The 26,826-nt window shown below is 33.8% G+C and overlaps 8 protein-coding genes across 9 annotated transcripts; 7 read left to right on the top strand and 1 right to left on the bottom strand.

The window, feature by feature from the left end:
* Positions 1 to 644: 644 nt before the first annotated feature.
* On the top strand, positions 645 to 1,934 carry LOC103313983 (hypothetical protein). Of its 2 annotated transcripts, XM_008198655.3 has the most exons (7): positions 645 to 663; positions 719 to 790; positions 839 to 1,067; positions 1,114 to 1,229; positions 1,280 to 1,534; positions 1,584 to 1,622; positions 1,667 to 1,934. In XM_008198655.3, the coding sequence occupies exons 2-7, from the start codon at positions 739 to 741 to the stop codon at positions 1,837 to 1,839; spliced, it is 864 nt and encodes a 287-aa protein (XP_008196877.1). In that variant the 5' UTR covers positions 645 to 663; positions 719 to 738; the 3' UTR covers positions 1,840 to 1,934. The 2 variants fall into 2 exon arrangements, with proteins under 2 accessions (XP_008196877.1, XP_008196876.1); XM_008198654.3 differs by lacking the exon at positions 645 to 663 and having other exon boundaries at positions 671 to 790.
* Positions 1,935 to 4,026: 2,092 nt separating this feature from the next.
* Positions 4,027 to 6,138, bottom strand: LOC664273 (uncharacterized). The gene is made up of 6 exons (XM_015982688.2): positions 6,028 to 6,138; positions 5,837 to 5,970; positions 5,491 to 5,790; positions 4,407 to 4,486; positions 4,225 to 4,359; positions 4,027 to 4,176 (listed from the first exon to the last, which is right to left on the bottom strand). The coding sequence occupies exons 2-6, from the start codon at positions 5,954 to 5,956 to the stop codon at positions 4,077 to 4,079; spliced, it is 735 nt and encodes a 244-aa protein (XP_015838174.1). The 5' UTR covers positions 5,957 to 5,970; positions 6,028 to 6,138; the 3' UTR covers positions 4,027 to 4,076.
* Positions 4,514 to 5,503, top strand: LOC107398487 (leucine-rich repeats and immunoglobulin-like domains protein sma-10). The gene has a single exon (XM_015982685.2). It carries the CDS (start codon positions 4,547 to 4,549, stop codon positions 5,477 to 5,479), a length of 933 nt encoding a protein of 310 aa, XP_015838171.1. The 5' UTR covers positions 4,514 to 4,546; the 3' UTR covers positions 5,480 to 5,503.
* A 1,668-nt stretch (positions 6,139 to 7,806) lies between the features above and the next one.
* Positions 7,807 to 9,489, top strand: Cyp9z1 (cytochrome P450 CYP9Z1). The gene is made up of 3 exons (NM_001130423.1): positions 7,807 to 8,064; positions 8,115 to 8,971; positions 9,021 to 9,489. Exons 1-3 carry the CDS (start codon positions 7,865 to 7,867, stop codon positions 9,455 to 9,457), a joined length of 1,494 nt encoding a protein of 497 aa, NP_001123895.1. The 5' UTR covers positions 7,807 to 7,864; the 3' UTR covers positions 9,458 to 9,489.
* A 126-nt stretch (positions 9,490 to 9,615) lies between these two features.
* Positions 9,616 to 11,522, top strand: LOC664285 (cytochrome P450-like protein). The gene is made up of 4 exons (XM_970292.4): positions 9,616 to 9,935; positions 9,982 to 10,477; positions 10,524 to 10,977; positions 11,026 to 11,522. The coding sequence occupies exons 1-4, from the start codon at positions 9,733 to 9,735 to the stop codon at positions 11,466 to 11,468; spliced, it is 1,596 nt and encodes a 531-aa protein (XP_975385.1). The 5' UTR covers positions 9,616 to 9,732; the 3' UTR covers positions 11,469 to 11,522.
* Positions 11,523 to 11,613: 91 nt separating this feature from the next.
* LOC107398486 (cytochrome P450 9e2-like) lies at positions 11,614 to 13,542 on the top strand. Its single transcript, XM_015982684.2, has 4 exons — positions 11,614 to 11,965; positions 12,010 to 12,505; positions 12,552 to 12,924; positions 12,969 to 13,542. Exons 1-4 carry the CDS (start codon positions 11,763 to 11,765, stop codon positions 13,409 to 13,411), a joined length of 1,515 nt encoding a protein of 504 aa, XP_015838170.2. The 5' UTR covers positions 11,614 to 11,762; the 3' UTR covers positions 13,412 to 13,542.
* Positions 13,543 to 13,891: 349 nt separating this feature from the next.
* CYP9Z4 (cytochrome P450 9Z4) lies at positions 13,892 to 16,139 on the top strand. The gene is made up of 4 exons (NM_001170777.1): positions 13,892 to 14,123; positions 14,173 to 14,668; positions 14,723 to 15,176; positions 15,228 to 16,139. Exons 1-4 carry the CDS (start codon positions 13,924 to 13,926, stop codon positions 15,668 to 15,670), a joined length of 1,593 nt encoding a protein of 530 aa, NP_001164248.1. The 5' UTR covers positions 13,892 to 13,923; the 3' UTR covers positions 15,671 to 16,139.
* Positions 16,140 to 17,701: 1,562 nt separating this feature from the next.
* Cyp9f2 (cytochrome P450 isoform 9F2) lies at positions 17,702 to 19,412 on the top strand. The gene is made up of 3 exons (NM_001134234.1): positions 17,702 to 17,950; positions 18,005 to 18,476; positions 18,526 to 19,412. Exons 1-3 carry the CDS (start codon positions 17,748 to 17,750, stop codon positions 19,360 to 19,362), a joined length of 1,512 nt encoding a protein of 503 aa, NP_001127706.1. The 5' UTR covers positions 17,702 to 17,747; the 3' UTR covers positions 19,363 to 19,412.
* Positions 19,413 to 26,826: the final 7,414 nt, after the last annotated feature.

The raw sequence follows: 26,826 nt of genomic DNA, 5'->3' as shown, positions 1-26,826 counted from the left end.
ATTTTTTGCCCCTAATGGAAAGACCACCTCCTTAAATATGTGCATTCTAAATTTCACAACAATCCGTTGAGAAATAACTGAGATATTAAGCTCGAAAGTCTTAGCTGAGACACCATGTAGAATATATAGAAGTCTAAAGTAATTTTTACGTGCTTTTTTAAACTTTTAAGTCTCTTAAGTCTTTTAACAACAAAATCTAATTTTTTCCTTTGATCAGCCGAGCGATTTGGTTAATTTTTTGTATGGCCATCTATTTTTCGGTTTAATGATCCAATAATAATTTGGCGTATTTTAAATAAAAGAAATGTGTTTTAATTTTTTTGCCCCTGATGGAAAGACCACCTCCTTAAATATGTGCATTCTAAATTTCATAACAATCCGTTGAGAAATAACTGAGATATTAAGCTCGAAAGTCTTAACTGAGACACCATGTAGAATAGATAGAAGTCTGAATTGTATTGTATTAAAAATTCATGTGCCAGTGTAAAGCAAAATAAAAATGCACAACAAATCCGTGATGAAACCGCAACGCGTAGGTTAAATATTAACACATTTGTATAAACTGTTTCATACAAAACCCTGTTTCCATATTTTTTAATTAATAAATATATTCTATCGTCAACAGCGATAAGAGAAACTTGACTCTATTAATCTTAATTGATGGTATAAATATGTTAATTTGTAATAAATATTGAGAAACTTATTCATTCAGTTGTAGCGTTCCCATGAACTAAAACAATGAAGCACAATTTTTATTACCTCATTTTCATAATAATTAGCCCTGTACTGTGTAAGTATAATTGTAATAAAACAAATTTATAAAAAAATGTTCCTTTAGCTGAAAAATGCGACAATTTGGGGGTTTTATTGTACGAAGACTTGGGATGTTCGCCACATTACGCCAAATCTAATCCGTGTCCTGCGAGCTACACTTGTCATGCCTTGGAAACCTCAGACAAGCATTGTTTTTACAAGGGCAAGATTTACCAAATTGGTGAAATCGTAGATAACCAAATATCTAATGGCAGCTGTTACCAGTCATGCCGCTGCACTAAAGAGAAGGAATAGTAAGTCTCTATTTTAAGTTTTGTCGAAATACAAATGTAAAATAAGTGCGAATTTCCACTGTACGGTTTCGGATTGTGACGAATGGCTCGATTCGCCGATAGGACGCGGGTGTTACAGACAATACTCCCTTGACGGTTGTTGTGCGAGTGGGCAAAGTTGTCGTAAATATTTACGTAAACTTATCTCCCCATTCATTTATCAACACTTTCAGCACCTTATAACAATGTCGCGAGATGTGTAATTGACGGTAAGGAGTACAAAGAGGGGGAGAGGTTCTACCCGGAGAAAACATGCTTACGCTGCATTTGTCAGAAGGGATTTAGGGGTAAATTAGAGGAGCCTTTCTGCAAAAGAAAAACATGCGACGTGCAGCTGGAGAGATCAATTCAGGATTTTTATCAAGGATGTGCGCCGCTCTACGGGCCGAAAGGAAGGGTGCTGTGCTGCCCCTACGGCTGGATTTGTCGTATGTTTTTCAATTCGTTCAACGATCACATTTAATTGCAAAATTTCAGCCGATGGTTCTGAAAATATCCAAGGGCGCACTAAAACAGGTGGGTTTTAAAGAGTCTGACTGGTTTGTAACGCGATTTTTTAGACGACTCTTGCAAATTTGGAGAAAAGTATTTAAAAATCGGAGACTCAGTCGAGAAACTGAACGTTAAGAACGGATTTGGCGAAGTTATAAGAAAAATTGTGTGCGAGTGTGTGCTCCCCCCGCTGTTGACCTGTAATGTCGTTCTTACCAACTTATCACAAATAAGTTTATAAATTATTATCAATATTTTTTACACTTTTTCTCGTTAAATCGTTAAAACATCCTTTAGAGCGCATTCACCCCAGGCAATAAAAGATTCATATATTGACACTACACTGTTATTGTTAGGTACCAAAATATGCATAATGCATGAGTTATAAAAGACTGTAAATCCCCTTTCCTTTGATAACAGTGCAATTTGTAGCCGCATATTCATAAAACGAGAACTTTTATCAACCTTGACCACATCTTTATTACTTCAATCGTTTAAAAAATTGTGGGAAAATTCTTCGACTTGAGGCCAGTTTTGAGCGAAATTCAATATTCGCTCCGACCGCTGAAAATCAAATGTGAATGTAAAGTAGCTCCTCTGGTGATATGCGTTGATTCCAAGTGATAAAATAAACTTAAAGTACCTTAAATCGCTTTAATAAATGCATAATTTAAAGTTTGAACTGGAACAAGTAAACTGAAGGAAGTTGCTAGCAAGTATGAAATTTAATTTCGTCTGAGGAGGTATTGTTTGTTCGAAAGTTCGATGTTAGCAAAACGTCCTCCAGATAGAAATAACAAGAATTATTAGCGCACACTCTAATTCGGGTGATAAGCGGTAATTATATTAGTTCCAAGTTATTTCCAAACCAAACTACAAGTTCAATATTTTATTAGCCAGTGAAAGTAAATATACAAGTAAGCAAATTACTCAAAGGGACATTTGCAACTTATAATTAATACAAACGGATTTTTATTTTGATACTGTGCTGAAGAGCATAAATTACGTTTAAGTTTTTCTGAGACATTATTATCTACATTTAAAAGCAAACAAAAGAAGGGAAAGGCAAACCAATACCAACAACAAAAATACAGATAGATAAAACACACAACATTAATAATAATAATAATAATAATAATAATAATAATAATAATAATAATAATAATAATAATAATAATAATAATAATAATAATAATAATAATAATAATAATAATAATAATAATAATAATAATAATAATAATAATAATAATAATAATAATAATAATAATAATAATATAACAATAATAATAATAATAATAATAATAATAATAGAAATATATAATTTTTGCAGCCTTTTCGAAAAATATCAAAACAATTACAGTGAAAATGCTTCAGTAGCTGTTTTCGATAGAAAATTTTTACTATAATTTTGTTTCTTGCGATTAAATAAAAAACCTACACTTTAGGTAGTCTTTTTAAAACTGAACACAGGGTAGCACTTTTGTGTGTTCAGTGAGTTCAAAACTCACTCAAACTAGAGCTCTCAGATACGAACTGAACAAATAGTGTCATCTCTTGGCCAAAACGAAAACAATGAAAGCAATTTTTAGAAAGCTTCATCCATCCTTTCGATACGATTAACAAAAATAACTTTAGAGCAAAGATATACATTACATTACCCTTTGAAATAAAGCTATTTAATAAAAAAACTTTTTTTGTTACTTTCAGCACGATTTTGGCCGAAAGTGGACATAATTTCTCCAAAAATCACTAAACTTGTGTATTTTCTAGTCAAAAATAGTGGACGTGCGCTAATCCTACCGGATTCAGAGTGGCTGTGATTTTTATTAACAATGTTTTTCGCGACTTTAGTAAACAATCTCAGTTAACTAAAAATTTTAAGAGATAAATTAAATGTTTTCCTTTAATTTTTTTATAATTAAAGAAGTAAGTCATCTAAGGATTCAACGCTAAAGTTTGAAGTTATGTTTCACCTTTACGTTTATCTCTTTTTCTCTCAAAACAAAAGGTATTTTCCCTTTATTAGGATGTGCTCTTAGTTTATAATTTGGTGCCTTTACGTACTTTTACCTTTTGCCGCATTATTTTCTTATTTTGTCAGTTTTATGCTCCGCTTTACGTTTATACGTCTATGTGTTCTCTCATTCTCTTATTTTTGCTTACGTGTTGTTTCCTTACCTTTTCTACACTTTTTTTCATAGAAAAATTGTTACACCTGATCCGGGTTCAAACCCCCGACCTCCCCCGTCGTAAGTGGCGCTTATACCACTGAGCCACCAGGCCCTAGGTACTTTTGCAGATATTTTAACATAAACTTTGCACCAATTATTTTCTCGAATTTAACGTATTGCTTTCTTATGTGTTTTACGCACTACTCTGTCACTCTATGTGCTGTTTCAATAAAAATTCAAAAATAAAAACACACTGATAACAAAAATTATTTTATTTTATAAAAGTATAAATAGAACAACCACAATTTTATTTAAACGTAGATCTCACTTCCGCTCTCAACTGAAACATTTGTAAAGTAAAGGCACTCGTAAAGAGTCGCTTGTGATACATTTGCTTAATCTCGAACCTAAAAAACAAATATTAAATTTTACTCAAGAAAAATCAATTTTTCTACCCGGCGTTACTAAATAACTGCCTAGCTTCCTCCTGACACTCGGTAATGACTAGTTCCATGTAATCAAACCTATGAATCCGACTCCAGTTTTGCGCAGTTTGCGTCAACATCAAACCTATGCCTTTTTTTCTATATCTGAAAAAACCTCGTAATTATTTTCACATCAATTGTGACTTTAATACCGCTCGTCTACCGCTAAGCGAAACAACCATGACCAGTCTTCTGAGAGATTATGCTGCATTACAGCACACGTCCCAACTATCTATAAACAAAAATTACGATAACTTAATCGCAGTTCAACCACGACTCTGCGTAAATAAAGATGTGTATTTTTAATCTATTACTGCTCTTTGTGGTTCTCCAGCCGACTTTGTCCCAACATTTCAACTACATTGAAATCAGATACGTTAAAAACAACACGGTTTTTGTATCGCCGTACGCAGACGACGTCAATTTCGAAAAAGAAATCACAGACATTTGGATCGACAACCAGACAATCCCCGTTTTGAAAACCGGAAGTTTCCAAAACTTGCCGAAGCTCAAAGTTATCAAAATTCAAGACTGCGGGTTGGACAACATTGAAGACAACGCGTTTGAGAATCTCCCAAAATTGCGAATACTCAACTTGAGCAAAAACCACCTAAAAGTGGTTAAAAATCGAACCTTCAGTCACCTCGCCATAATCAAACTGTACTTGGCAATGAACGGAATTGAGTCGCTTGAGAGCGGAGCTTTTCACAACATCACAAATTTGGAAGTGATTGATTTAAGTGGGAACAAACTGCGACTGTTGCACACCCACATGTTCAGAGGCACTCCCTTTTTGCGACAAATTGATTTCAGTTTTAATAAAATCGAAACAGTGGCGTCCGAGTGTTTTAAAGGCACTTTCAATGGGGTGGGACAAGGGGAAGATTCTTTTCTCAAACTGAACGACAATCAAATGAAACGTGTAAAATTGGGACAACTCGAGGGACTTTACAATATTAAAGAACTCAATTTCGGGAATAATATTATCGAACACGTGGACTTGAACACTTTCAAGAAGTTCAATTCCATTGAAATCCTCAATCTGGAGAACAACCAACTGCCATCGTTGCATGATTACGTGCTGAGAGACTTGCAATCAACAATTGTTTACATTGACTCAAACCCTCTGACTTGCGAGTTCGTGAAAAAGTTTGCACGCTGGTGTGCCAGTAATAAGAAGGACAATACAGTTAATTCTAGTCATTTGAAGCAATGTAATGTGTGAAATAAACTTACTGTTTTCCTATAATTTGTGTTATTTATTCCCTCATTTAGAAACTTCTCCTGTGGGATAACTTTGTGGAAACAATTTTGCGGTTTCTCTGTGAAAAAGTAAGGCTCGTACGCTTCAGCGACCCAGCACTGTAGGGCCCTCTTACTGTGCATTAATTCAGCCGCTTTCATTAAAAACGAACCGTAGATCAAAATGTACAACATGATCAGTACCGCAGGTACTGATAGTAAACAATACTGTAAAGGTACGCCCATGAAAATGAACATGAAGGCTGCCAATAGCACAATTGCTTGGAAAGTGACCTAAAATTGGTTTTTTGAAACGTATAAAGAGTGTGGGCGTTAATACTTCGTTAAAAAGCGCCGAAATGAAGGCTTTAGTCACGTTGGAAATGTAGGCGTTTCTTACGACTTCGGAAACGGACGGAAAATCGTCCGGTTGAGATTCTCTTATCACAACATAATACATGGTAAAGATAACATCTAAAAATTAGTTTTGTAAAGTCAAAATGTGAGGTTACAATGGTTTGACGTTTCCACCTCCACTCTTCCCTACCACTCCATTTACGATTTATGAGTTTTGAATGAAATTAACGTACGGCCGTTTGAAGTCGGCCATTATTTTTACAGCAAATCATTCATAAATTTTTTGCAGTATTCATTCAATATTTAAATGCAATGATCTGATTGGGCCGATTGATTTATCAAGGGCCATTGTATTTATGTGAGAAACCAATCAGCTTAGAGTGATTAATACAATGGACGCATTTGGTTACTTAAATTCTACATTCATTCTAAAAAACAACAATTTTAATGAAAATCATAAAACTAATTAACGAGGGCCATTGTGGAACTGTGGAAGTTTGTTTAATTATTATTATAACTATTTTTTGGAAATAATTTTTGGAAACGTTTATTCATAATTTCACACCTACCATTTTGAATAAAAAATTAAAAATAAATAAAACAAAAATAAATAGGACCAAGAACATTAAAATATACAGAAATATTTAGTTTATTACCTACCTATTGTAGATATAGGTTTTTTGGTCTCCAAATTTTCAAATTTTACATACCTTATACCTACCCACGTAGCACAAACATTTCCATTAGAAATGCAATGTATATAGCTAATTTCAATGGATATACATACTTACTTAAAGTAGCAACAATAATAATAATAAATCAAAAAAATTGCTCATTTTTTTAAATGTTAAATACTATCCTAAATACCAACCAAAAGATTTGACTTACCTTATACTTGCTTTTTATACGTTAAACACGTATTGTAATAAATAATATAAGCGAACATTCTGTGTTCAAAAACTTTATATGAAAAAAACCTTAATATTAAGCTTAAATAAAACTAAATAACAAACTCTAAAAATAAACGTTAATTCCATAGACAACTCTAAATAATAATAATAATAAAACTAAATATTTAAGGATTCCTCTAATTATCAAATTAATAACTAATTTGTCCAGCGAGAACCACGTGGAGATTTAGAGCATTCTTGATAAGAAAAAAGGAAATAAGGATAAGGTAAACGAATATTATTAGAAAATGAGGGGAATAAAGAAATTACTGCTTTGTGAAATAAAAAAATAAAGAAATACAACACAAATATCTTTTTTTTACTTGGTGTTAAATAAAATACACTTACCTTTATATGACATCTGATGCTTTTGCTACTAATTGTAGCAAGACATTAATATGAATTCAATTAAAAAAAATATTTGCAACAAGCGACTGTTATTAATATTATTCAAAGTAAAGAATACACAATACCTTCCAATATATGGTACTCAAACTAATAAATTCAACACCTCACATGATATATAGAAAAAAAATGCACCTACCTTCACGTGGCTTCTGCGTTGGCTACTGTTTGTAGCAAAACATTAAAAAAATTAAAAAGACCATTAAAAATCTTTATTTGAATAAAAATTACAAGGGGCTGTTTTCAATATTAAAGAATTAACAATACGTTCCAATATATGGTACTCAAGCTATTAAATTCAACACCTTACACGATAAATAGAAAGAAATGCACCTACCTTTATATGGCTTCTGCGTTGGCTACTGTTTGTAGCAAGACATTAAGAAGAAATTAAAAAGAAAACCATTAAAAAAGGTTTATTTGCATTAAAGTTAGAGCAAGCGACTTTATTTTATCTGAATCACCCCGTAGAAGGTAGAAATAAATCTCTATTATTCACTTTAAACTCATTATCATGTTACGCACTACGTAGGGTAAGGCCAAGGTTAAAACTATTTGATAAATCAAATAATATTGAAAATAAAACTGTGTGCAGTGGCAAACACCGAGCTACTTGGTCTTGTACAGAATAAGTAATCGGGAAAATTTAATAAAAGATGATTTTGCTGTGTTTAATTGCCGTAATAGTGATATTAAGCTATCGGTTTCTTTACCGACCGCATAAATACTGGCTTGAAAGGGGTGTAATTCAAGGAAATCCAAAACCCTTACTTGGACATTTCATGGGCACAACATTTCATAAACAATCTTTCGCCGATTGTATTCAAATGGTGTACAACATGGCACCTAATTCCAGGTCAGTATTATCTAAACCCATCTCTTGTTTTGTAAAAACTTGGCTGCTAGATACTGTGGAATGTATCAATTCACAATGCCGACTCTGGTCGTCCGAGACCCAGATTTGATCAAACAAATCACAGTAAAAGACTTCGATTATTTCTTGAACCATCGCACTTTTATTCCGGAAGAGTGTGACGCACTCTGGGGCAAAAACCTCTTCGCTTTGACCAATCAGAAGTGGAGAGACATGAGGAGCACCCTTAGTCCGGCCTTCACCGGCAGTAAAATGAAATTCATGTTTCCACTAATCTCCGAAACTGCCGAATACTTCATAAGACACTTTTTGTCAAAGCAGGAGGATGTGGTAACAGTGGAAATGAAAGACGCTTTCACGCGATTTACCAACGATGTTATCGCAAATACCGCGTTTGGCGTCTCGTGTGATTCGCTAAAAGAGCGCGAAAATGAGTTTTATTTGATGGGGAAGGAAGCCACCGATCTCAAAGGTTTCTGGAAAAATATTAAATTGCTTTTGTTCTTTTTAATCCCCCAAGTATTTAAATTATGCAAAGTCAGGTTTTTCTCCAAATCGGTGGCCAATTTTTTCACTAATTTAATCAAGGGGAACATCACCAAAAGAGAAGAGTTTGGAATCGTCAGACCCGACATGATTTACCTCCTAATGGAAGCTAGAAAAAACGTTTCGAATGAACCAATCTCCGATGAAGACATAACGGCCCAAGCCCTGATTTTCTTTTTCGCCGGTTTTGACACCGTTTCTTCAGCCATGTGTTTCATGTCGTACGAGCTAGCAACCAATCCAGAAATCCAGGAAAAACTACTCCAGGAAATAGATTCAGTTGAAGGAAAACCAACATACGATACTTTAATGAATTTAAAATACTTGGATATGGTAGTTTCCGGTAGTTGTTTTATCTATTATTGATAACCAGTCGTAACAATTATTTCTAGAAACGCTAAGAAAATGGCCAATAAGTGTGGCCACGGACCGGATCTGTAACAAACCATACACAATTGAGCCCAAATCGCCAGACAAGAGACCCCTTCTTTTAGAAAAAAATCTAGCCGTTTGGATCCCAGTTTACGCCCTCCATAGAGACCCCAACTATTTTCCGGACCCCAATCGCTTTGATCCCGAGAGATTTAACGAGGAAAATAAAGCTAACATTAAGCCCTACACTTATTTACCTTTCGGACTTGGACCGAGGAACTGTATTGGGTCCAGATTTGCTCTCCTTGAAATGAAAATTTTGTTTTTCTACATTTTGTCCCACTTCGAGATTACTCCAATACCACGGACACAAATACCATTAAAAATTAATAAAACACAGTTTGCGCTAACGGCCGAAGATGGGTTTTGGCTGGGTCTTAAGAGGCGTCAGAAATAAAATACTGTTGTGACTCTGTAACTGGCTTAAATAAACTTGTTTATTCTATGACTTTGTTTTATTGCGGGTGAAAATGACTCGTTTACAAGCACAAACTTCTATTCTAGAAGCTTTTTGGAGTGACTATAAATCATGTGGATAGAGATTCCACTATTCAGTCGCAGATAATGCACACCTTGTTTCGTCAAACATTCAACGCAAGGTCGAAGCTATCTCCCTTTGAGTGATTTTGTACAATCATTTCGCACCAAACCGGCGACTAGTTGTGATCAAAAATGTTTTGGATTTTAATTGTAATCGCTGCAATAATTGCGATCTCATATCATCAATTGAGACGTTATCACAAATATTGGTCGGAAAAGGGCGTCCAGCAAGGTGACCCATTGCCCCTTTTTGGGCATTGTTTGGGTACCACCCTGCAAAAGCAGTCACTTTCTGAATTTATTCAAATGTCGTATAACGTTGCTCCCGATGCCAGGTGAGTCCATTAAACCAATACATTTTTGTTAATTTGTGATTATTAGATATTGCGGAATTTATCAGTTTTATTCACCAATTCTTATAGTCAGAGATCCAGAGTTAATAAAACAGATAACAGTGAAAGATTTTGACCACTTCGTAAACCGCATGGCTTTTATTCCCGAGGACTGTGACCCACTGTGGGGAAAAAATTTGGTGGCTTTAACTGATCAGAGGTGGAGAGACATGAGAAGTACGCTTAGCCCGGCCTTCACCAGCAGTAAAATGAAATACATGTTTTCCCTAATTTCGGAAAGCGCTGAGCAGTTTGCGCAATATTTCGCAAACCAAGACCAGGATTTAATCACAATTGAGATGAAAGACATATTCACAAGGTTCACAAACGATGTGATTGCCAACACTGCGTTCGGGGTCAAGATTGACTCGTTGGAAGAACGCAACAATGAGTTTTACTTAATGGGGATAGAAGCCACCGATTTTAGGGGTTTTTGGCGAAACATGAAAATCGTAATTTATTTCATATTCCCGACATTATTCAAAGTAATTGAGCAAAATTGCGTAACGTTGTTTAATCGTAGAATTCCAGTCACTTGGTTGGCGATTTTTCTCCAAAAACGTTGCCGATTTCTTCGTAAAACTAGTCAGGGACAACATTGCCAAACGAGAAAAACATGGAATTGTGAGACCTGACTTGATCAATCTGTTCCTAGAAGCTCGAAAAAACGGTTTGAAATACGAAGAACAAGAGCACGCTTTAGACACAGGTTTTGCCACGGCCGAAGAGTCAGAAATTGGAAAAAACGGAATGGTTAGACAAACACTGACTGACGTGGACATAGCCGCTCAAGCCCTCTTATTTTTCTTCGGTGGCTTCGACTCTGTTTCCTCAATGATGTGTTTCATGTCGTACGAACTTGCGCTAAACCCGGACGTCCAGGCAAAACTCCTCCGCGAAGTTGACGAAACTTTTGAATCGTGTGACGGCAAACTCACGTACGAAGCACTGATCAAAATGAAGTACTTGGACATGGTGGTGTCAGGTGGGCCACTTGACTGTTTCAAACTCTAAATTGTAACTCACTTTGTAGAAACATTGCGGCTTTGGCCCACAAATGTCTCGGCTGACCGTGTTTGCACCAAACCTTACACCATTGAGCCAAAAAACCCCAACGAGAAGGCGCTTCATTTGGAAAAAAATACCAACGTAATTGTGCCAATTTTCGGCATCCACCGGGACGCGAAAAATTTTCCCGAACCAAATCGCTTCGACCCCGAGAGATTTAGCGACGAAAATAAAGCCAACATCCGACCGTACACCTATTTGCCCTTTGGGGCCGGACCGCGGAACTGCATCGGCTCTAGATTCGCCCTCCTTGAGACCAAAGCGCTGTTCTTTCATCTGTTATCCAAATTTGAAATAACCCCAGTGGAACAAACGCAAATTCCCATACAACTCAACCGCAAGTCCTTTAATATGACGGCGGAAAATGGGTTTTGGTTGGGTCTCAAGCGGCGTAAAAATGATAACTAACCAGTATTTTTGTCACTGAAATTATTAAATGCACTTTACGCTTGCTAACATTTATTCCCAGTCCTTTTACACAATCGATAACTTAAAATAGTGCACCCGTAATTGATTTAGATGCAGTAACCGGAAGTTAATAATGTTGATTAAATGCGAGTACTAATTGAATAATGAGCTCTGAAAATAGAACCTGGCAATAATTACTTTCATTCTCCTAAAACTAACTGAAAACCAAGGTCAAAACAATACAAACAAACAAGTTGCGCGCTTCAGTCGTCGATTTTCATAAACTGTGTCAATATGATATGGTTTTCAACTGCTGTAATTACAATAATTGCCCTATTCTACTGGCTTTTAATCCGGCCATTCAAACACTGGATTAAAAAAGGAGTGGCCCAAGGCAACCCGGTGCCCGTATTTGGGCACCTATTGGGTACAATCCTACACAAACAATCCTTTTCGGAGATGATTCAAACGGTTTATAACATCGCTCCTGATTCCAGGTGAGTGGCACAAGCAAGCGCGGTTTTTAAATGATTATTATCAGATACTGTGGAATGTATCAATTTTTCCAACCAATGCTGGTCTTGAGAGACCCAGAACTGATCAAGCAAATAACAGTAAAAGATTTTGACTTGTTCATGAACCACAAGGGCTTCATTCCACCAGACTGTGAGCCACTAATGGGAAAAGTCCTGATATTGTTAACCGATCAAAAATGGAAAGACATGAGAAATACACTCAGTCCGGCATTTACAAGCAGCAAAATGAAATACATGTTTGGTCTGATCTCCGAAAGTGCGCAGCGATTTACTGGGCATTTTTCGAAAAAGAATGATAACGTTATCACAATTGAAATGAAAGATATATTTAGTAGGTTTACGAACGATGTTATCGCTAATACAGCCTTTGGTGTGGAAATTGATTCGTTAGAAGAGCCCAACAATGAATTTTATTTGATGGGACTTGAAATCACAAATTTTCAGGGCGTGGTGACCTTTCTGAAATTCCTGACATTTGTTATCCTTCCCCGAGTAGCTAAAGTAACAAATAACTAAACTGTTGGCACGGCTTAACACAATTTTTCAGTTTTTGAAACTTACATTTTTCTCCAAAAAAGTTGGCAAATTCTTCACCAAAGTCATAAAAGAGAATATCGCAAATAGGGAAAAACACGGAATTGTGAGACCTGACATGGTCAACCTACTACTAGAAGCACGAAAAAATTCAGACACACAGAAAATAACAGACGAGGATATAACATCTCAAGCCATTATTTTTTTCATGGGCGGTTTTGACCCAGTTTCTTCACTAATGTCCTTCATGTCGTACGAACTTGCGGCCAATCCGGACGTGCAAACGAAACTCCTCCGCGAAATTGACAAAACTTACGAACGTTGTGACGGAAAGCTCACTTATGAGGCTTTGGTAGAAATGAAATTTATGGACATGGTGGTGTCAGGTAATTGTCGCGTTTCCAAAATCGTAATAAATCGTCTGCTTTAGAAACGTTAAGGCTTTGGCCAGCAAACGGGATGACTGATCGCGTTTGCAACACTTCGTATATAATTGAACCAAAGGACTCAACAGAGAAACCACTCCGTTTGGAGAAAGGTGACGTCGTAATGGTGCCAATTTTTGGCATTCAGAGGGACCCTAAATATTTCCCTGAGCCGAACCGTTTTGACCCCGAAAGGTTTAATGAAGAAAATAAAATCAAAATTAAACCCTACACGTATTTGCCTTTCGGGACCGGACCGAGGAACTGTCTTGGAACTAGACTAGCCCTACTTGAAACCAAAGCACTATTCTTCCACCTCTTATCAAACGTCGAAATTATTCCCGTAGAAAAAACGGAAATACCGTTGCGACTCAACCGGAAGTCGTTTAATATGACTGCCGAAAACGGATTCTGGTTGGGCCTGAAGCGGCGTAGTGATAAGTTGTAAAAACTTTATTTAAATGACCCAATAAATGTAAATAAAAAATAAATAACGTTTTGTGTTTTCGAAAATTGTTTAAAAAATCAATGGGTAAAATTTTAAGAAAGATAGATTAGTAATAAATTTAATAAGGTGTTTACCGTCTCATTCTTATCTAATTCCTATATCTAGAGGATCAATAGCCTTTTACGATTGTCTATTATGTTGTAACTTGGTGCAAGTTAAATGTTCTGTTATGAAACCTTGACACCAATGAAGGTGATTGTTTCAAATGGACCCCTTGTTATAATTCGTCACTGCCACAATTAGGACCAAATTTATAAATTTGCCGCAAAAATTCGCAGCCTAATTCGTCAACAATATTGCTTAGGTATTAGACAAATAATACTCCAAAGCCAAGGTTGAAGCAGTGCAAACAAACAAAGTGCGTTTGATTACATTTCGCGGAACAGATCATCACAGATCAGTCGTATTTATATTCGCGGATAACGCGCAACGTCCTAGTAACAGTGTCCAAAATGTTGTGGATTTTGGTATCAATTGCAATAATTGCACTTTCCTATTTATTCCTAATCCGGCCGTTCAAATACTGGACGAACCTTGGCGTGGAGCAAGGGAACCCAGTGCCCGTATTTGGGCACAGTTGGGGCACAATTGTCCACACACAATCTTTTGCTGATTTGGTCCAAATGGTGTACAATATCGCGCCAGGTGCCAGGTCAGTGTTTTAAAACTCAACTAATAATTTGCTAATTTTTTTGTAACAGATACAGTGGAATGTATCAGTTTTTCACACCAACTCTCGTACTGAAAGACCCGGATTTGATCAAACAAATTGCGGTAAAGGAGTTTGATTCGTTTTTAAACCATCGCAGTTTTATTCCGGAAGACGTTGACCCGTTGTGGAGCAAAAACCTTTTCTCTTTGACTAATCAGAAGTGGAGGGACATGAGGAGTACCTTGAGTCCAGCTTTCACTAGCAGTAAAATGAAGTACATGTTTGTATTAATTTCCGAAAGTGCGGAGCAATTCATTGGCCACTTTTTAAAACAAAAGGAAGATGTAATCACAATTGAGATGAAAGATACGTTTACCAGATTTACGAATGATGTTATTGCAAACACAGCTTTCGGTGTAAAAATTGATTCGTTGGAAGAACGCAATAACGAATTTTATTTGATGGGGAAAGAAGCTACAGATTTTAAAGGGTTTTGGAGAAATCTGAAATTTTTGATACTTTTATCATGTCCCACGTTGTTTAAAGTAATTAACAAGAAACAAAATTAATACAAGTAACATTTAATAGTAATTTTTTAGTATTTAGGGATCAATTTCTTTCCCAAGGCTGTTAGTAGCTTCTTTCGAAGACTGGTCAAGGATAATATTAATAACAGAGAGAAACATGGCATTGTCAGACCCGACATGATCAATCTATTATTAGAAGCGAGAAAAAATGGTTTGAAAAATGAAGAACAAGAGCCAATTTTAGACACTGGTTTTGCCACAGTCGAGGAATCAGATATTGGGAAAAATGGTGCAATCAAACAAAAAATAACCGACGACGACATAACAGCCCAAGCTCTTCTCTTTTTCTTTGGTGGTTTCGACTCAGTTTCTTCGCTAATGTGCTTCATGTCTTACGAACTTGGAATTAATCCTGACGTCCAGGAAAAACTCCACCAAGAAATTGACGAGACTTTGGAAGCCTGCAAGGGAAAGCTGACATACGAAGCTTTGATGAAAATGAAATATATGGACATGGTGATCTCTGGTAAACTCACGATTTATTTAAATTCACAATTTATTAAATTTTTGGTTTTAGAAACGTTGAGACTTTGGCCCACGGCTGTGGCCTCCGACCGCCTTTGCAACAAACCCTACACAATCGAGCCCAAAGACCCGACAGAAAAACCAATCCACTTGGAGAAAAACTCAGTCGTGTGGATTCCAATTTTTGCCATTCATAGAGACCCTCAGTATTTCCCAGAACCCAACCGTTTCGACCCGGAGAGATTCAGCGATGAAAATAAAAATAACATTAACCCTTATGCGTATATGCCTTTCGGTGTCGGCCCTAGGAATTGCATTGGATCCAGATTTGCTCTTCTTGAAACCAAAGCTCTGTTCTTCCACATTTTGTCCAAATTTGAAATTGTGCCAATCGAGAAGACAGAAATACCGTTGCAGCTCAATAGAAAGTCCTTCAGCATGACGGCCGAAAACGGATTTTGGTTTGGGCTCAAACGACGCGAAAGCAACAAATAAACATGCTTTTAACAGAAGTCAGTTTTTGATTGTTTTTAATTAATATAACACGTACTGTATACTCATTTAAATATACTTAGGTAGCGACTTTTGTTTGATTTTTCGACAGTATTAAAAATAAATAAAACTTGTATCAGTGAAAATTACATAAGATAACACAAATAACACTACAAAGATGAAGATACGTAGAACTTGTCTTTTTGAGCTGGACCGAGCTGTGCTAGATCTTGATTTGCTTTGCTTAAAAATTTAGCTCTGATATTTTACCTGTTACCATAATCTGAGATAGTACCTGACGAGATGACAGAAATTCAGTTTACAAAAAAACAAGAAGTTCTTTAAGTAAAATAAATTTTAGTTTTGAATTTATTATGTATTGTGTATTGTATTGTATTAATTTTTGTCCAAAAGCCACTTTAAAATAAATTTATTTTATAAGGTTCTTCAGGAATGGATAATAAAATATCAAGTGTATTTAGTTATTTTTTGTTTTTTCCTCGTTCCTGATTTTTTACAGCACTCAGTAATAGTAAAGTACCTACAAAGTATAAAACGTAAATCCCGAGACCTGCATTTGTTAAATGTACAATAGGTAATCCGATAGAAACTCGATTACAAATTGAAAAAAAATACATAACTTTCAGTAGTTTATCCTTTTTTAAAAATTACAACGTAGGTACGTACTTGTTGATTAATTAATTACAAGTTCTGTAAAATTGTGTAAAACATACTGTATGTTTGCAAAAATTATTTATTTGATCAAAAAAAGATAATAGAAGTAAAAATATTTATTTCTAAGTTAACACATTGCACAAAAGTTTTGCATACAAAACTGCAATTATTGCAAATATCAAATACATACGCATATAAACATTTTAGATATTTTCTTTGACCAATCTCCTAACAGAACAACAAACGAATCAGTGACGTTCGTACACATGGCAACAGAGACTCTCTAATCTTTATTATCAAACATAAACAGGAATTTTTGGAAATCTTTTAATAAAAAAGTAAATTTATGAAATTTATTGATTTATTAAATAAAAAACCGAATAATATTTTTTAACCAAAAATTGTCTACAAATATAACATTATTACGTTCAAACTAACAACAGATCATATTATTTATGTTTTTTAACTAGCTTTTTCGAGTGGACTGATTGTGAATCAGTTTTAATAGTTTCAACATATTAAAAAAATTGAAACTGTAAGACGACAGATATTTTGTTATTTTATTAACGTAAAATAATGAGTAGTTTCATCAGACTGTTTTATATTTAATCATGTGGAGAAATTTATTTTTATTTATCAGATTTCTTCCTAAAACTTAAATTTTTTAAAGGTTTGTTTAGAAATATACATAGCATAACTCAAATTTTTATAACAAAAAATATGATTTCATTAGAATAAAGAACTATTGTAATTTATTTAAAAAACGTAGGAATAATTTAGAAATAAAAAATAAGCTAGCGGAATACTGCCGGAAAGTAAAGATCATATAAAAATTTGAATATTTCGAACCATTGTTATTTTTTTTAAATATAAAAAATCAAGGAAATTTTAAGTACTTACCACAAACAACAATTAAAGCATTTTTTCAAGTTCAACTGAGGTAATTAATATTATTTGCTACAGTAAATTTCCAGCATTTGCCACTTTAGTGATTTCAACATTGTAAAATAAAAGCGATAACTTAATCGTTAGGAATTATCTGCAAAGAATGAAACGTATAAATAACCAATCGAATATTTTTAAACCAAGCGTAAGTCGTAAACTTTTTTTTTGTTGCAAATTTCGGCGAGAACCCACCAATCAGACGTTCTCCCCATCCTGTTGTTCATTCATCTCTCTAAACAACTTCTGGAATAATTCTAAAAAAGGAACGTTGCGTAAATTGAAAATATTTGTGACTTCTGCACTTTAACACTCTTGCAACAAATGTGCGATAAATGTTTCAAAATCAGCCGAACCCCCAGCACCGATTACTTTATAAAGAGCGAATTTGAATCGACTCATTCACTCGTAACCAGTTCGGCAATTAGTATTAATTAGTGATAAGTTTTGTGTGATTTGTACAATGTTTTGGGCACTTATCCTGGCCGCTGTCTTGCTGGTAACCTACTGGTTACTCAGCAGGCCCTACAAATACTGGACCGAAAGAGGAGTCAAACAGGGAAAACCAGTTTTTATTTTTGGAGACTACTGGGGCCCCATGCTCCGGAAACAAACCAACGCCGAAGTGGTTGATATGTTGTATAACCAAATTGACAAAGAGGCAAGGTAATGTTGGGAAAGAAACATTTTTCGGTTTAGAAACTAAATAATAAATTACAGATATTGCGGCATTTACCAATTTTTAACACCTGTGCTGCTGATCAGAGACCCCGAACTTATCAAAAAAATCACAGTCAAAGATTTTGAGCACTTTGTGGACCACAGAATTGTGATCCCTGAAGAATCCGACCCTCTATCAGGGCAGAAATGGCGCGACATGAGGTCCACCCTCAGCCCTGTCTTCACCAGCAGCAAGCTCAAGTACATGTTTTCGCTGATTTCCGAAAGAGGAGAACAGTTCGCCCAAAGTCTTTTGAAAGAAAATAAGGACGTTATCACCCTTGATATCAAAAATTCATTCACGCGGTACACTAACGATGTGATGGCTAGCACCATGTTCGGAATCACCTGCGACTCTCTCCAAGAACCCAAGAACGAATTCTACTCTTTGGCCCAGAAATCGCAAGATTTCAGCGGCTTTTGGAAAAACGTTAAATTGTTGGGGTACTTCCTGTTTCCAGAATTTTGCAAGGTAATGACCACCAATTGAGAAAAAAAACAGAATTAACACTTGTTTACAGTCTCTGGAAATCAGTTTCTACTCCAAGGAAGTCAACAGTTTCTTCGAGAAACTCGTCACTGAGAACATCGGAAGTCGCCAGAAGCATGGCATCGTCCGTCCCGACCTGATCCACTTGCTGATGGAGGCCAAAAACCACGCCAAAAAATCCACCGGCTACCAAGAATCCAACAAAATGAAGACCGAAATCACCGACCAAGACATCGCCACGCAAGCCCTCATCTTCTTCTTCGGAGGCTTCGACACCGTCGCCTCCCTCATGTCCTTCATGTCCTACGAGCTCGCCACGAACCCCGACTGCCAGGAGAAGCTCCGCCAGGAAGTGGACGAAGTCATGCAAAACTGCAACGGAAAGGTCACCTACGAGGCCATCGTCAACATGAAGTACATGGACATGGTCACTTCCGAGACCCTCCGCAAGTGGCCCAACGCCCCAGCCGTGGACCGCGTCTGCACCAAGCCCTACACCATCGAGCCGGCGAGGCCCGACGAGAAGCCCATCCATTTGAAGGAGAACGACACCGTGCTTTTGCCCATTTATGCGCTACACAGGGACCCCAAATACTTCCCCAATCCGGACCGCTTCGAGCCTGAGCGCTTCAGCGAAGAAAACAAAGCCAACATCGAGCCCTACACCTACATGCCGTTCGGGTCCGGGCCCAGGAACTGCATCGGCCAGAGATTCGCGCTCATTGAAACCAAACTCTTCTTCTTCTACATTTTGGCCAACTTCGAGCTGATCCCGGTTGAGAGGACGCAAATCCCGCTCAAACTCACCAAAAATCCCTTCACCATGACCGCAGAAAAGGGATTCTGGTTGGGATTCAAGAAGCGTTAATGATATACAATGTACGAAATGTTTTATAATAAAATTATTTTGTGCCCGAACATTGGCTATTTTTTAATCGAGTTGCAAAAAAATGGAATTCTTTCAAAGATAACGCTCTTTGCTTCTTCGTTCTTTGCTGCTATAGCAACCCAGTATCAGTATCATGTTTGTGTGTGAAACGATTTTACGCATTCTGATTACACATTACAGATAAAGGAACAATTTTATAACCTTGACTTTTGCGAAATTATTATTGAAAAATTCTTGTTTTCTGAAGCGGTTGATTATAAAATGCTTACGATAAAGGGAAGATTCAATGACCTATGACCCGACAATCCAAATAAAATACCTTTTAATTAAGACGATTATAAATTATGAATTATTTTTATTGAAATCTCTGCATGTGGCCGGAAGTATTATGCAGTTTCTTGTTGTTTTCTCAAATAGGGCATTAGTTCATGATCATTTTAGCGACCAGTCCAACTATTTTGATATTGTATTAGATCATAGACGTTATTGACTTGTTTGTTACATAATTTGTTTTGAATTGCATTTTTAAGGGCTGGTTTGAAAGATAAAGACGAATAATTTTCCAAGAAATCGATTCGATTTTTATAGTTTATTAGAATATTTTTACAAAAAAATTGTTTAAAAATTCCACAAGCAAACAATAAAAAGAAATGTGATAAAAAATAATTGTATAAAGCAGATTGTTTTCTAGAAAAATTTTTAACTAATTGAAATCAAATTCAAAACTAAGCTAAAAAGATGTCAAAAAATAAGAGAAAATCTAGATAATTATTCTGTTCATTTTAACAAATTATTGCATCATTCTGTGATAACTAAATCAGTTAACTAAATAATAAAATCATAAATGTAATCAATAATTTTCGATGTGAAAAACTGACGCATGAAACATGGCGCTATTACGTATAATTATTTGGTTTAACAAATTTGACAAAATAAAAATAATTTTGTTTATATTTCTTAATCTTACTTTTGCATAACTGTACTCGTATCTTTTGTTCAAAATCAAAACCAAATAAACTACATATTTTTAGCGACGTTTCTATTTTAATTAAATCTTCATCAGGCTGCAATATTGATACGTCTTGCTTGAAGGTGACATGGACAGCACTAGTGATGACGATTTAATTAAAGTCCTAGAATAACACTTTTATAGAAGCGGAACATAATGGTTGGCAATGAATTCCTAGCTGAAGCCATCTAGCCGCATCATCACGTACTAAAAATGGCGCGAATTTAAAATAATTCCGATTACTTTATATTTTTTTAATTTTTGCTCACGTCAAAATGATGCCAATACCTTATCAAATACAATTATTATGAAAATTTCTTAATTGTATTTGAAAAGGTGGATGCACAGACAGCACAGATGGAAGAATTTTACCCAACATGACACGATCACATTTAATGTTAAAGATATTTATTAAATCCATTAAGTTTACGAAACTAATAGTCGTCACCGAATCGATAATAAAGACATACTTGCAATCAGCCAAACTGGCACCGGTCTGGCACCTTATGTTTGCAACTTCTGTCTATGGGAGTCTCCTCGCAGTGTGACTCACTTGCGGTTCGATCTCAAAAAACTCATTTTTGGGAAAAACGCACCTATCTACGTAAACCTTCTGGAGCTCATTACTACGTTATATTTTTGGAGATCATGTTGTTCCTAACCGATAGTAGGCAATAGTCTAACCTAAAGACGACACTTTGATCCACTATAATAATAAAAATTAACGTGATATTATAAAAAATAAACTCAAATTAAAATCAACAAAAATGGCGATTCAAGTAAAAAGTGAGTGAAAATAAAAATTATTTTTCTAATGTTATTTTCAATTTGCACAAGAAAATTCATAGTGTACGGTCATCAGGGCACTCAGAGGAATCGTTTGGTGTAAGTTTCAGCTTGAAAATCCAGAAGTAGTTAAAGTAAAAAATTACCAAGTTATACTTTATGTTTTATTACGTGGTGAAGTTAACAACACACGTTAACATACCCTTTATAAACGTTTAAACACCCTTTTTCATGAAAAGGTTGACACGAGAAGTGCATTTTTCAATAAATCTCACTGAAATTTATGTCGTTGACTCAAGGTAGATTTGTCTGTCCTTAAACATGTTCAATAATAATTAATAGCGCTCTAGAAGAGCAGGAAAGCACACAAAAAACATTAAAGTTAAAATTTAACACTTCAGAAGAGAGCATAATACACCCTAACCCTACTTTCTGAACTTTTGTCCTTATCTGGCAATAGCACATAATAAAGGTAGAGATTTCGACCCTAAATATCCTATCATAACGCTCTGAAAGGGCAGAGATGGAGACAAAATTCATAAAAGTATAAATTTTGTCATTTTCGGGTGACAACATAACCCTACTTTTGGAACCTACCGAATTTTCAACAAAACGAAACAAACAAACAATGTGGCTATACGCATTGCGATACCACTAATTTTCGCACCAAAATTTCACATTGCCAGTTTCTGTTTAAATAAAAACATGCATTTTTATTTTTCCATTGACTGCATGCGAAACTTTTATAATTTTAGACGTTTATAAGCAAATACATTTGTCATAATTAATTTTTTTAGATCAATGCTGTTCTATTTTAAATAATTCTGTGTATGAATGTTTCTAAGTTTGACGAATTTTTCCAGTGAATATTTCTGGTAATGACTTGTTTTAGACTTAAGTGACGTCACATCCGTGACGTGTCCCGAGGTTAGGTGTGCGGCGCAGACGGCGAGAGCGCTTCAGTCGACAGCGAGCAATGGCACGGGTTAGATCGTGAGCGGGAAGCAGGAGGCGAGGCGAGGCGAGGTGAGTCGGGTCGGTTTATTTAAATTATTGTGTATTGTGCGGTTTCCTTCAATTTATTCAGTTTGTTACTTGCCGTTGTCGTGAACGGACGTGTGCTCAAGCAAATCTAAATTTTCCGGTTTAAATTTTCAATTCGGTGACTAGTGGTCGCGTTTGAGTGACACATTTTAAATACAGTAAATAAAATTATAATCAAACACTCAAATAATTAATTGCCACGTAATAATTTTGTCTTTAATTTCAATGAATGAAAGTGGCTTGCTCAAAATTTAATGCAAATAAACATTTTTTTTAATGCTACAAACGGTAGCCAACGTGGAAGCGATATGAAGGTAGGTGTATTTTATTGCTATGTCGTATTTATTTATTTCACAAACCAATAATTTCATAAAACTTAATTGCAATTAAAATCTTTAAAAGCGGTGTTAAATAGTGATATTTTGAGTGACACATTTTAAATACAGTAACTATAAATAAAATAAAACACTAAAATAATTTATTGCCACGTAATTTTGCCTTTAATTTCAATGAATGAAAGTGGCTTGCTCAAAATTTAATGCAAATAAACATTTTTTTTTATTTCATTTTTATTATTATTATTTTTTTAATGCTACAAACGGTAGCCAACGTGGAAGCGATATGAAGGTAGGTGTATTTTATTTCTGTGTCGTATTTATTTATTTCACAAACCAATAATTTCATAAAACTTAATTGCAATTAAAATCTTTAAATGCGGTGTTAAATAGTGATATTTTGAGTGACACATTTTAAATACAGTAACTATAAATAAAATAAAACACTAAAATAATTTATTGCCACGTAATTTTGCCTTTAATTTCAATGAATGAAAGTGGCTTGCTCAAAATTTAATGCAAATAAACATTTTTTTTTATTTCATTTTTATTATTATTATTTTTTTTAATGCTACAAACGGTAGCCAACGTGGAAGCGATATGAAGGTAGGTGTATTTTATTGCTATGTCGTATTTATTTATTTCACAAACCAATAATTTCATAAAACTTAATTGCAATTAAAATCTTTAAATGCGGTGTTAAATAGTGATATTTTGAGTGACACATTTTAAATACAGTAACTATAAATAAAATAAACCACTCAAATAATCTATTGCCACGAAATTTTGCCTTTAATTTCAATGAATGAAAGTGGCTTGCTCAAAATTTAATGCAAATAAACATTTTTTTGGTTTCATTTTTATTATTATTTTTTTTAATGCTACAAACGGTAGCCAACGTGGAAGCGATATGAAGGTAGGTGTATTTTATTGCTGTGTCGTATTTATTTATTTCAAAAAACCAATAATTTCATAAAACTTAATTGCAATTAAAATCTTTAAATGCGGTATTGAAAAGTGATATTTTGAGTGACACATTTTAAATACAGTAACTATAAATAAAATAAACCACTCAAATAATGTATTGCCACAAAATTTTGCCTTTAATTTCAATGAATGAAAGTGGCTTGCTCAAAATTTAATGCAAATAAACATTTTTTTTGGTTTCATTTTTATTATTACTTTTTTTTAATGCTACAAACGGTAGCCAACGTGGAAGCGATATGAAGGTAGGTGTATTTTATTGCTGTGTCGTATTTATTTATTTCACAAACCAATAATTTCATAAAACTTAATTGCAATTAAAATCTTTAAATGCGGTGTTAAATAGTGATATTTTGAGTGACACATTTTAAATACAGTAACTATAAATAAAATAAAACACTAAAATAATTTATTGCCACGTAATTTTGCCTTTAATTTCAATGAATGAAAGTGGCTTGCTCAAAATTTAATGCAAATAAACATTTTTTTTATTTCATTTTTATTATTATTATTTTTTTTAATGCTACAAACGGTAGCCAACGTGGAAGCGATATGAAGGTAGGTGTATTTTATTGCTGTGTCGTATTTATTTATTTCAAAAACCAATAATTTCATAAAACTTAATTGCAATTAAAATATTTAAATACGGTATTGAAAAGTGATATTTTGAGTGACACATTTTAAATACAGTAACTATAAATAAAATAAACCACTCAAATAATTTATTGCCACGAAATTTTGCCTTTAATTTCAATGAATGAAAGTGGCTTGCTCAAAATTTAATGCAAATAAACATTTTTTTTGGTTTCATTTTTATTATTATTTTTTTTTGGTTTCATTTTTATTATTATTTTTTTTAATGCTACAAACGGTAGCCAACGTGGAAGCGATATGAAGGTAGGTGTATTTTATTTCTGTGTCGTATTTATTTATTTCACAAACCAATAATTTCATAAAACTTAATTGCAATTAAAATCTTTAAATGCGGTATTGAAAAGTGATATTTTGAGTGACACATTTTAAATACAGTAACTATAAATAAAATAAACCACTCAAATAATTTATTGCCACGAAATTTTGCCTTTAATTTCAATGAATGAAAGTGGCTTGCTCAAAATTTAATGCAAATAAACATTTTTTTGGTTTCATTTTTATTATTATTTTTTTTAATGCTACAAACGGTAGCCAACGTGGAAGCGATATGAAGGTAGGTGTATTTTATTGCTGTGTCGTATTTATTTATTTCAAAAAACCAATAATTTCATAAAACTTAATTGCAATTAAAATCTTTAAATGCGGTATTGAAAAGTGATATTTTGAGTGACACATTTTAAATACAGTAACTATAAATAAAATAAACCACTCAAATAATTTATTGCCACGAAATTTTGCCTTTAATTTCAATGAATGAAAGTGGCTTGCTCAAAATTTAATGCAAATAAACATTTTTTTTGGTTTCATTTTTATTATTATTTTTTTTTGGTTTCATTTTTATTATTATTTTTTTTAAGCTACAAACGGTAGCCAACGTGGAAGCGATATGAAGGTAGGTGTATTTTATTGCTGTGTCGTATTTATTTATTTCACAAACCAATAATTTCATAAAACTTAAATGCAATTAAAATCTTTAAATGCGGTGTTGAAAAGTGATATTTTGAGTGACACATTTTAAATACAGTAACTATAAATAAAATAAAAACTCAAATAATTTATTGCCACGTAATTTTGCCTTTAATTTCAATGAATGAAAGTGGCTTGCTCAAAATTTAATGCAAATAAACATTTTTTTTTGGTTTCATTTTTATTGTTATTTTTTTTTGGTTTCATTTTTATTATTATTTTTTTTAATGCTACAAACAGTAGCCAACGTGGAAGCGATATGAAGGTAGGTGTATTTTATTTCTGTGTCGTATTTATTTATTTCACAAACCAATAATTTCATAAAACTTAATTGCAATTAAAATCTTTAAATGCGGCATTGAAAAGTGATATTTTGAGTGACACATTTTAAATACAGTAAGTATAAATAAAATAAAACACTAAAATAATTTATTGCCACGTAATTTTGCCTTTAATTTCAATGAATGAAAGTGGCTTGCTCAAAATTTAATGCAAATAAACATTTTTTTTATTTCATTTTTATTATTATTATTATTTTTTTTAATGCTACAAACGGTAGCCACCGTGGAAGCGATATGAAGGTAGGTGTATTTTATTGCTGTGTCGTATTTATTTATTTCACAAACCAATAATTTCATAAAATTTAATTGCAATTAAAATCTTTAAATGCGGCATTGAAAAGTGATATTTTGAGTGACACATTTTAAATACAGTAACTATAAATAAAATAAACCACTCAAATAATTTATTGCCACGAAATTTTGTCTTTAATTTCAATGAATGAAAGTGGCTTGCTCAAAATTTAATGCAAATAAACATTTTTTTTATTTCATTTTTATTATTATTATTTTTTTTAATGCTACAAACGGTAGCCAACGTGGAAGCGATATGAAGGTAGGTGTATTTTATTGCTGTGTCGTATTTATTTATTTCAAAAAACCAATAATTTCATAAAACTTAATTGCAATTAAAATCTTTAAATGCGGTATTGAAAAGTGATATTTTGAGTGACACATTTTAAATACAGTAACTATAAATAAAATAAACCAATCAAATAATTTATTGCCACGAAATTTTGCTTTTAATTTCAATGAATGAAAGTGGCTTGCTGAAGATTTAATGCAAATAAACATTTTTTTTGGTTTCATTTTTATTATTTTTTTTTTTTGGTTTCATTTTTATTATTATTTTTTTTAATGCTACAAACGGTAGCCAACGTGGAAGCGATATGAAGGTAGGTGTATTTTATTGCTGTGTCGTATTTATTTATTTCACAAACCAATAATTTCATAAAACTTAAATGCAATTAAAATCTTTAAATTCGGTGTTGAATAGTGATATTTTGAGTGACACATTTTAAATACAGTAACTATAAATAAAATAAAACACTAAAATAATTTATTGCCACGTAATTTTGCCTTTAATTTCAATGAATGAAAGTGGCTTGCTCAAAATTTAATGCAAATAAACATTTTTTTTATTTCATTTTTATTATTATTATTTTTTTTAATGCTACAAACGGTAGCCAACGTGGAAGCGATATGAAGGTAGGTGTATTTTATTGCTGTGTCGTATTTATTTATTTCACAAACCAATAATTTCATAAAACTTAATTGCAATTAAAATCTTTAAATGCGGTATTGAAAAGTGATATTTTGAGTGACA

This window comes from Tribolium castaneum, chromosome 6, assembly GCF_031307605.1.
Source record: "Tribolium castaneum strain GA2 chromosome 6, icTriCast1.1, whole genome shotgun sequence".
In the NCBI taxonomy this organism is placed as follows: domain Eukaryota; kingdom Metazoa; phylum Arthropoda; class Insecta; order Coleoptera; family Tenebrionidae; genus Tribolium; species Tribolium castaneum.
Note: the sequence above shows the minus strand (reverse complement) of the source record. Positions and strands in the feature narration are given on the sequence as shown.

Coding starts and splice junctions, on each gene's coding strand:
- LOC103313983 (XM_008198655.3), top strand. CDS start 739: ATGAAGCACAATTTTTATTACCTCATTTTCATAATAATTAGCCCTGTA. Junction 791..838: donor AATAATTAGCCCTGTACTGT/GTAAGTATAATT, acceptor ATGTTCCTTTAG/CTGAAAAATGCGACAATTTG. Junction 1,230..1,279: donor TGCGAGTGGGCAAAGTTGTC/GTAAATATTTAC, acceptor CAACACTTTCAG/CACCTTATAACAATGTCGCG.
- LOC664273 (XM_015982688.2), bottom strand. CDS start 5,956: ATGTATTATGTTGTGATAAGAGAATCTCAACCGGACGATTTTCCGTCC. Junction 4,360..4,406: donor CGCTTAGCGGTAGACGAGCG/GTATTAAAGTCA, acceptor AGGTTTTTTCAG/ATATAGAAAAAAAGGCATAG. Junction 4,177..4,224: donor CAGTTATTTAGTAACGCCGG/GTAGAAAAATTG, acceptor TTTGTTTTTTAG/GTTCGAGATTAAGCAAATGT.
- Cyp9z1 (NM_001130423.1), top strand. CDS start 7,865: ATGATTTTGCTGTGTTTAATTGCCGTAATAGTGATATTAAGCTATCGG. Junction 8,065..8,114: donor AACATGGCACCTAATTCCAG/GTCAGTATTATC, acceptor CTTGGCTGCTAG/ATACTGTGGAATGTATCAAT. Junction 8,972..9,020: donor CTTGGATATGGTAGTTTCCG/GTAGTTGTTTTA, acceptor AATTATTTCTAG/AAACGCTAAGAAAATGGCCA.
- LOC107398486 (XM_015982684.2), top strand. CDS start 11,763: ATGATATGGTTTTCAACTGCTGTAATTACAATAATTGCCCTATTCTAC. Junction 12,506..12,551: donor TCCTTCCCCGAGTAGCTAAA/GTAACAAATAAC, acceptor ACAATTTTTCAG/TTTTTGAAACTTACATTTTT. Junction 12,925..12,968: donor TATGGACATGGTGGTGTCAG/GTAATTGTCGCG, acceptor CGTCTGCTTTAG/AAACGTTAAGGCTTTGGCCA.
- LOC664285 (XM_970292.4), top strand. CDS start 9,733: ATGTTTTGGATTTTAATTGTAATCGCTGCAATAATTGCGATCTCATAT. Junction 9,936..9,981: donor AACGTTGCTCCCGATGCCAG/GTGAGTCCATTA, acceptor TGTGATTATTAG/ATATTGCGGAATTTATCAGT. Junction 10,978..11,025: donor CTTGGACATGGTGGTGTCAG/GTGGGCCACTTG, acceptor CTCACTTTGTAG/AAACATTGCGGCTTTGGCCC.
- CYP9Z4 (NM_001170777.1), top strand. CDS start 13,924: ATGTTGTGGATTTTGGTATCAATTGCAATAATTGCACTTTCCTATTTA. Junction 14,124..14,172: donor AATATCGCGCCAGGTGCCAG/GTCAGTGTTTTA, acceptor TTTTTGTAACAG/ATACAGTGGAATGTATCAGT. Junction 14,669..14,722: donor CATGTCCCACGTTGTTTAAA/GTAATTAACAAG, acceptor GTAATTTTTTAG/TATTTAGGGATCAATTTCTT.
- LOC107398487 (XM_015982685.2), top strand. CDS start 4,547: ATGTGTATTTTTAATCTATTACTGCTCTTTGTGGTTCTCCAGCCGACT.
- Cyp9f2 (NM_001134234.1), top strand. CDS start 17,748: ATGTTTTGGGCACTTATCCTGGCCGCTGTCTTGCTGGTAACCTACTGG. Junction 17,951..18,004: donor CAAATTGACAAAGAGGCAAG/GTAATGTTGGGA, acceptor AATAAATTACAG/ATATTGCGGCATTTACCAAT. Junction 18,477..18,525: donor TGTTTCCAGAATTTTGCAAG/GTAATGACCACC, acceptor ACTTGTTTACAG/TCTCTGGAAATCAGTTTCTA.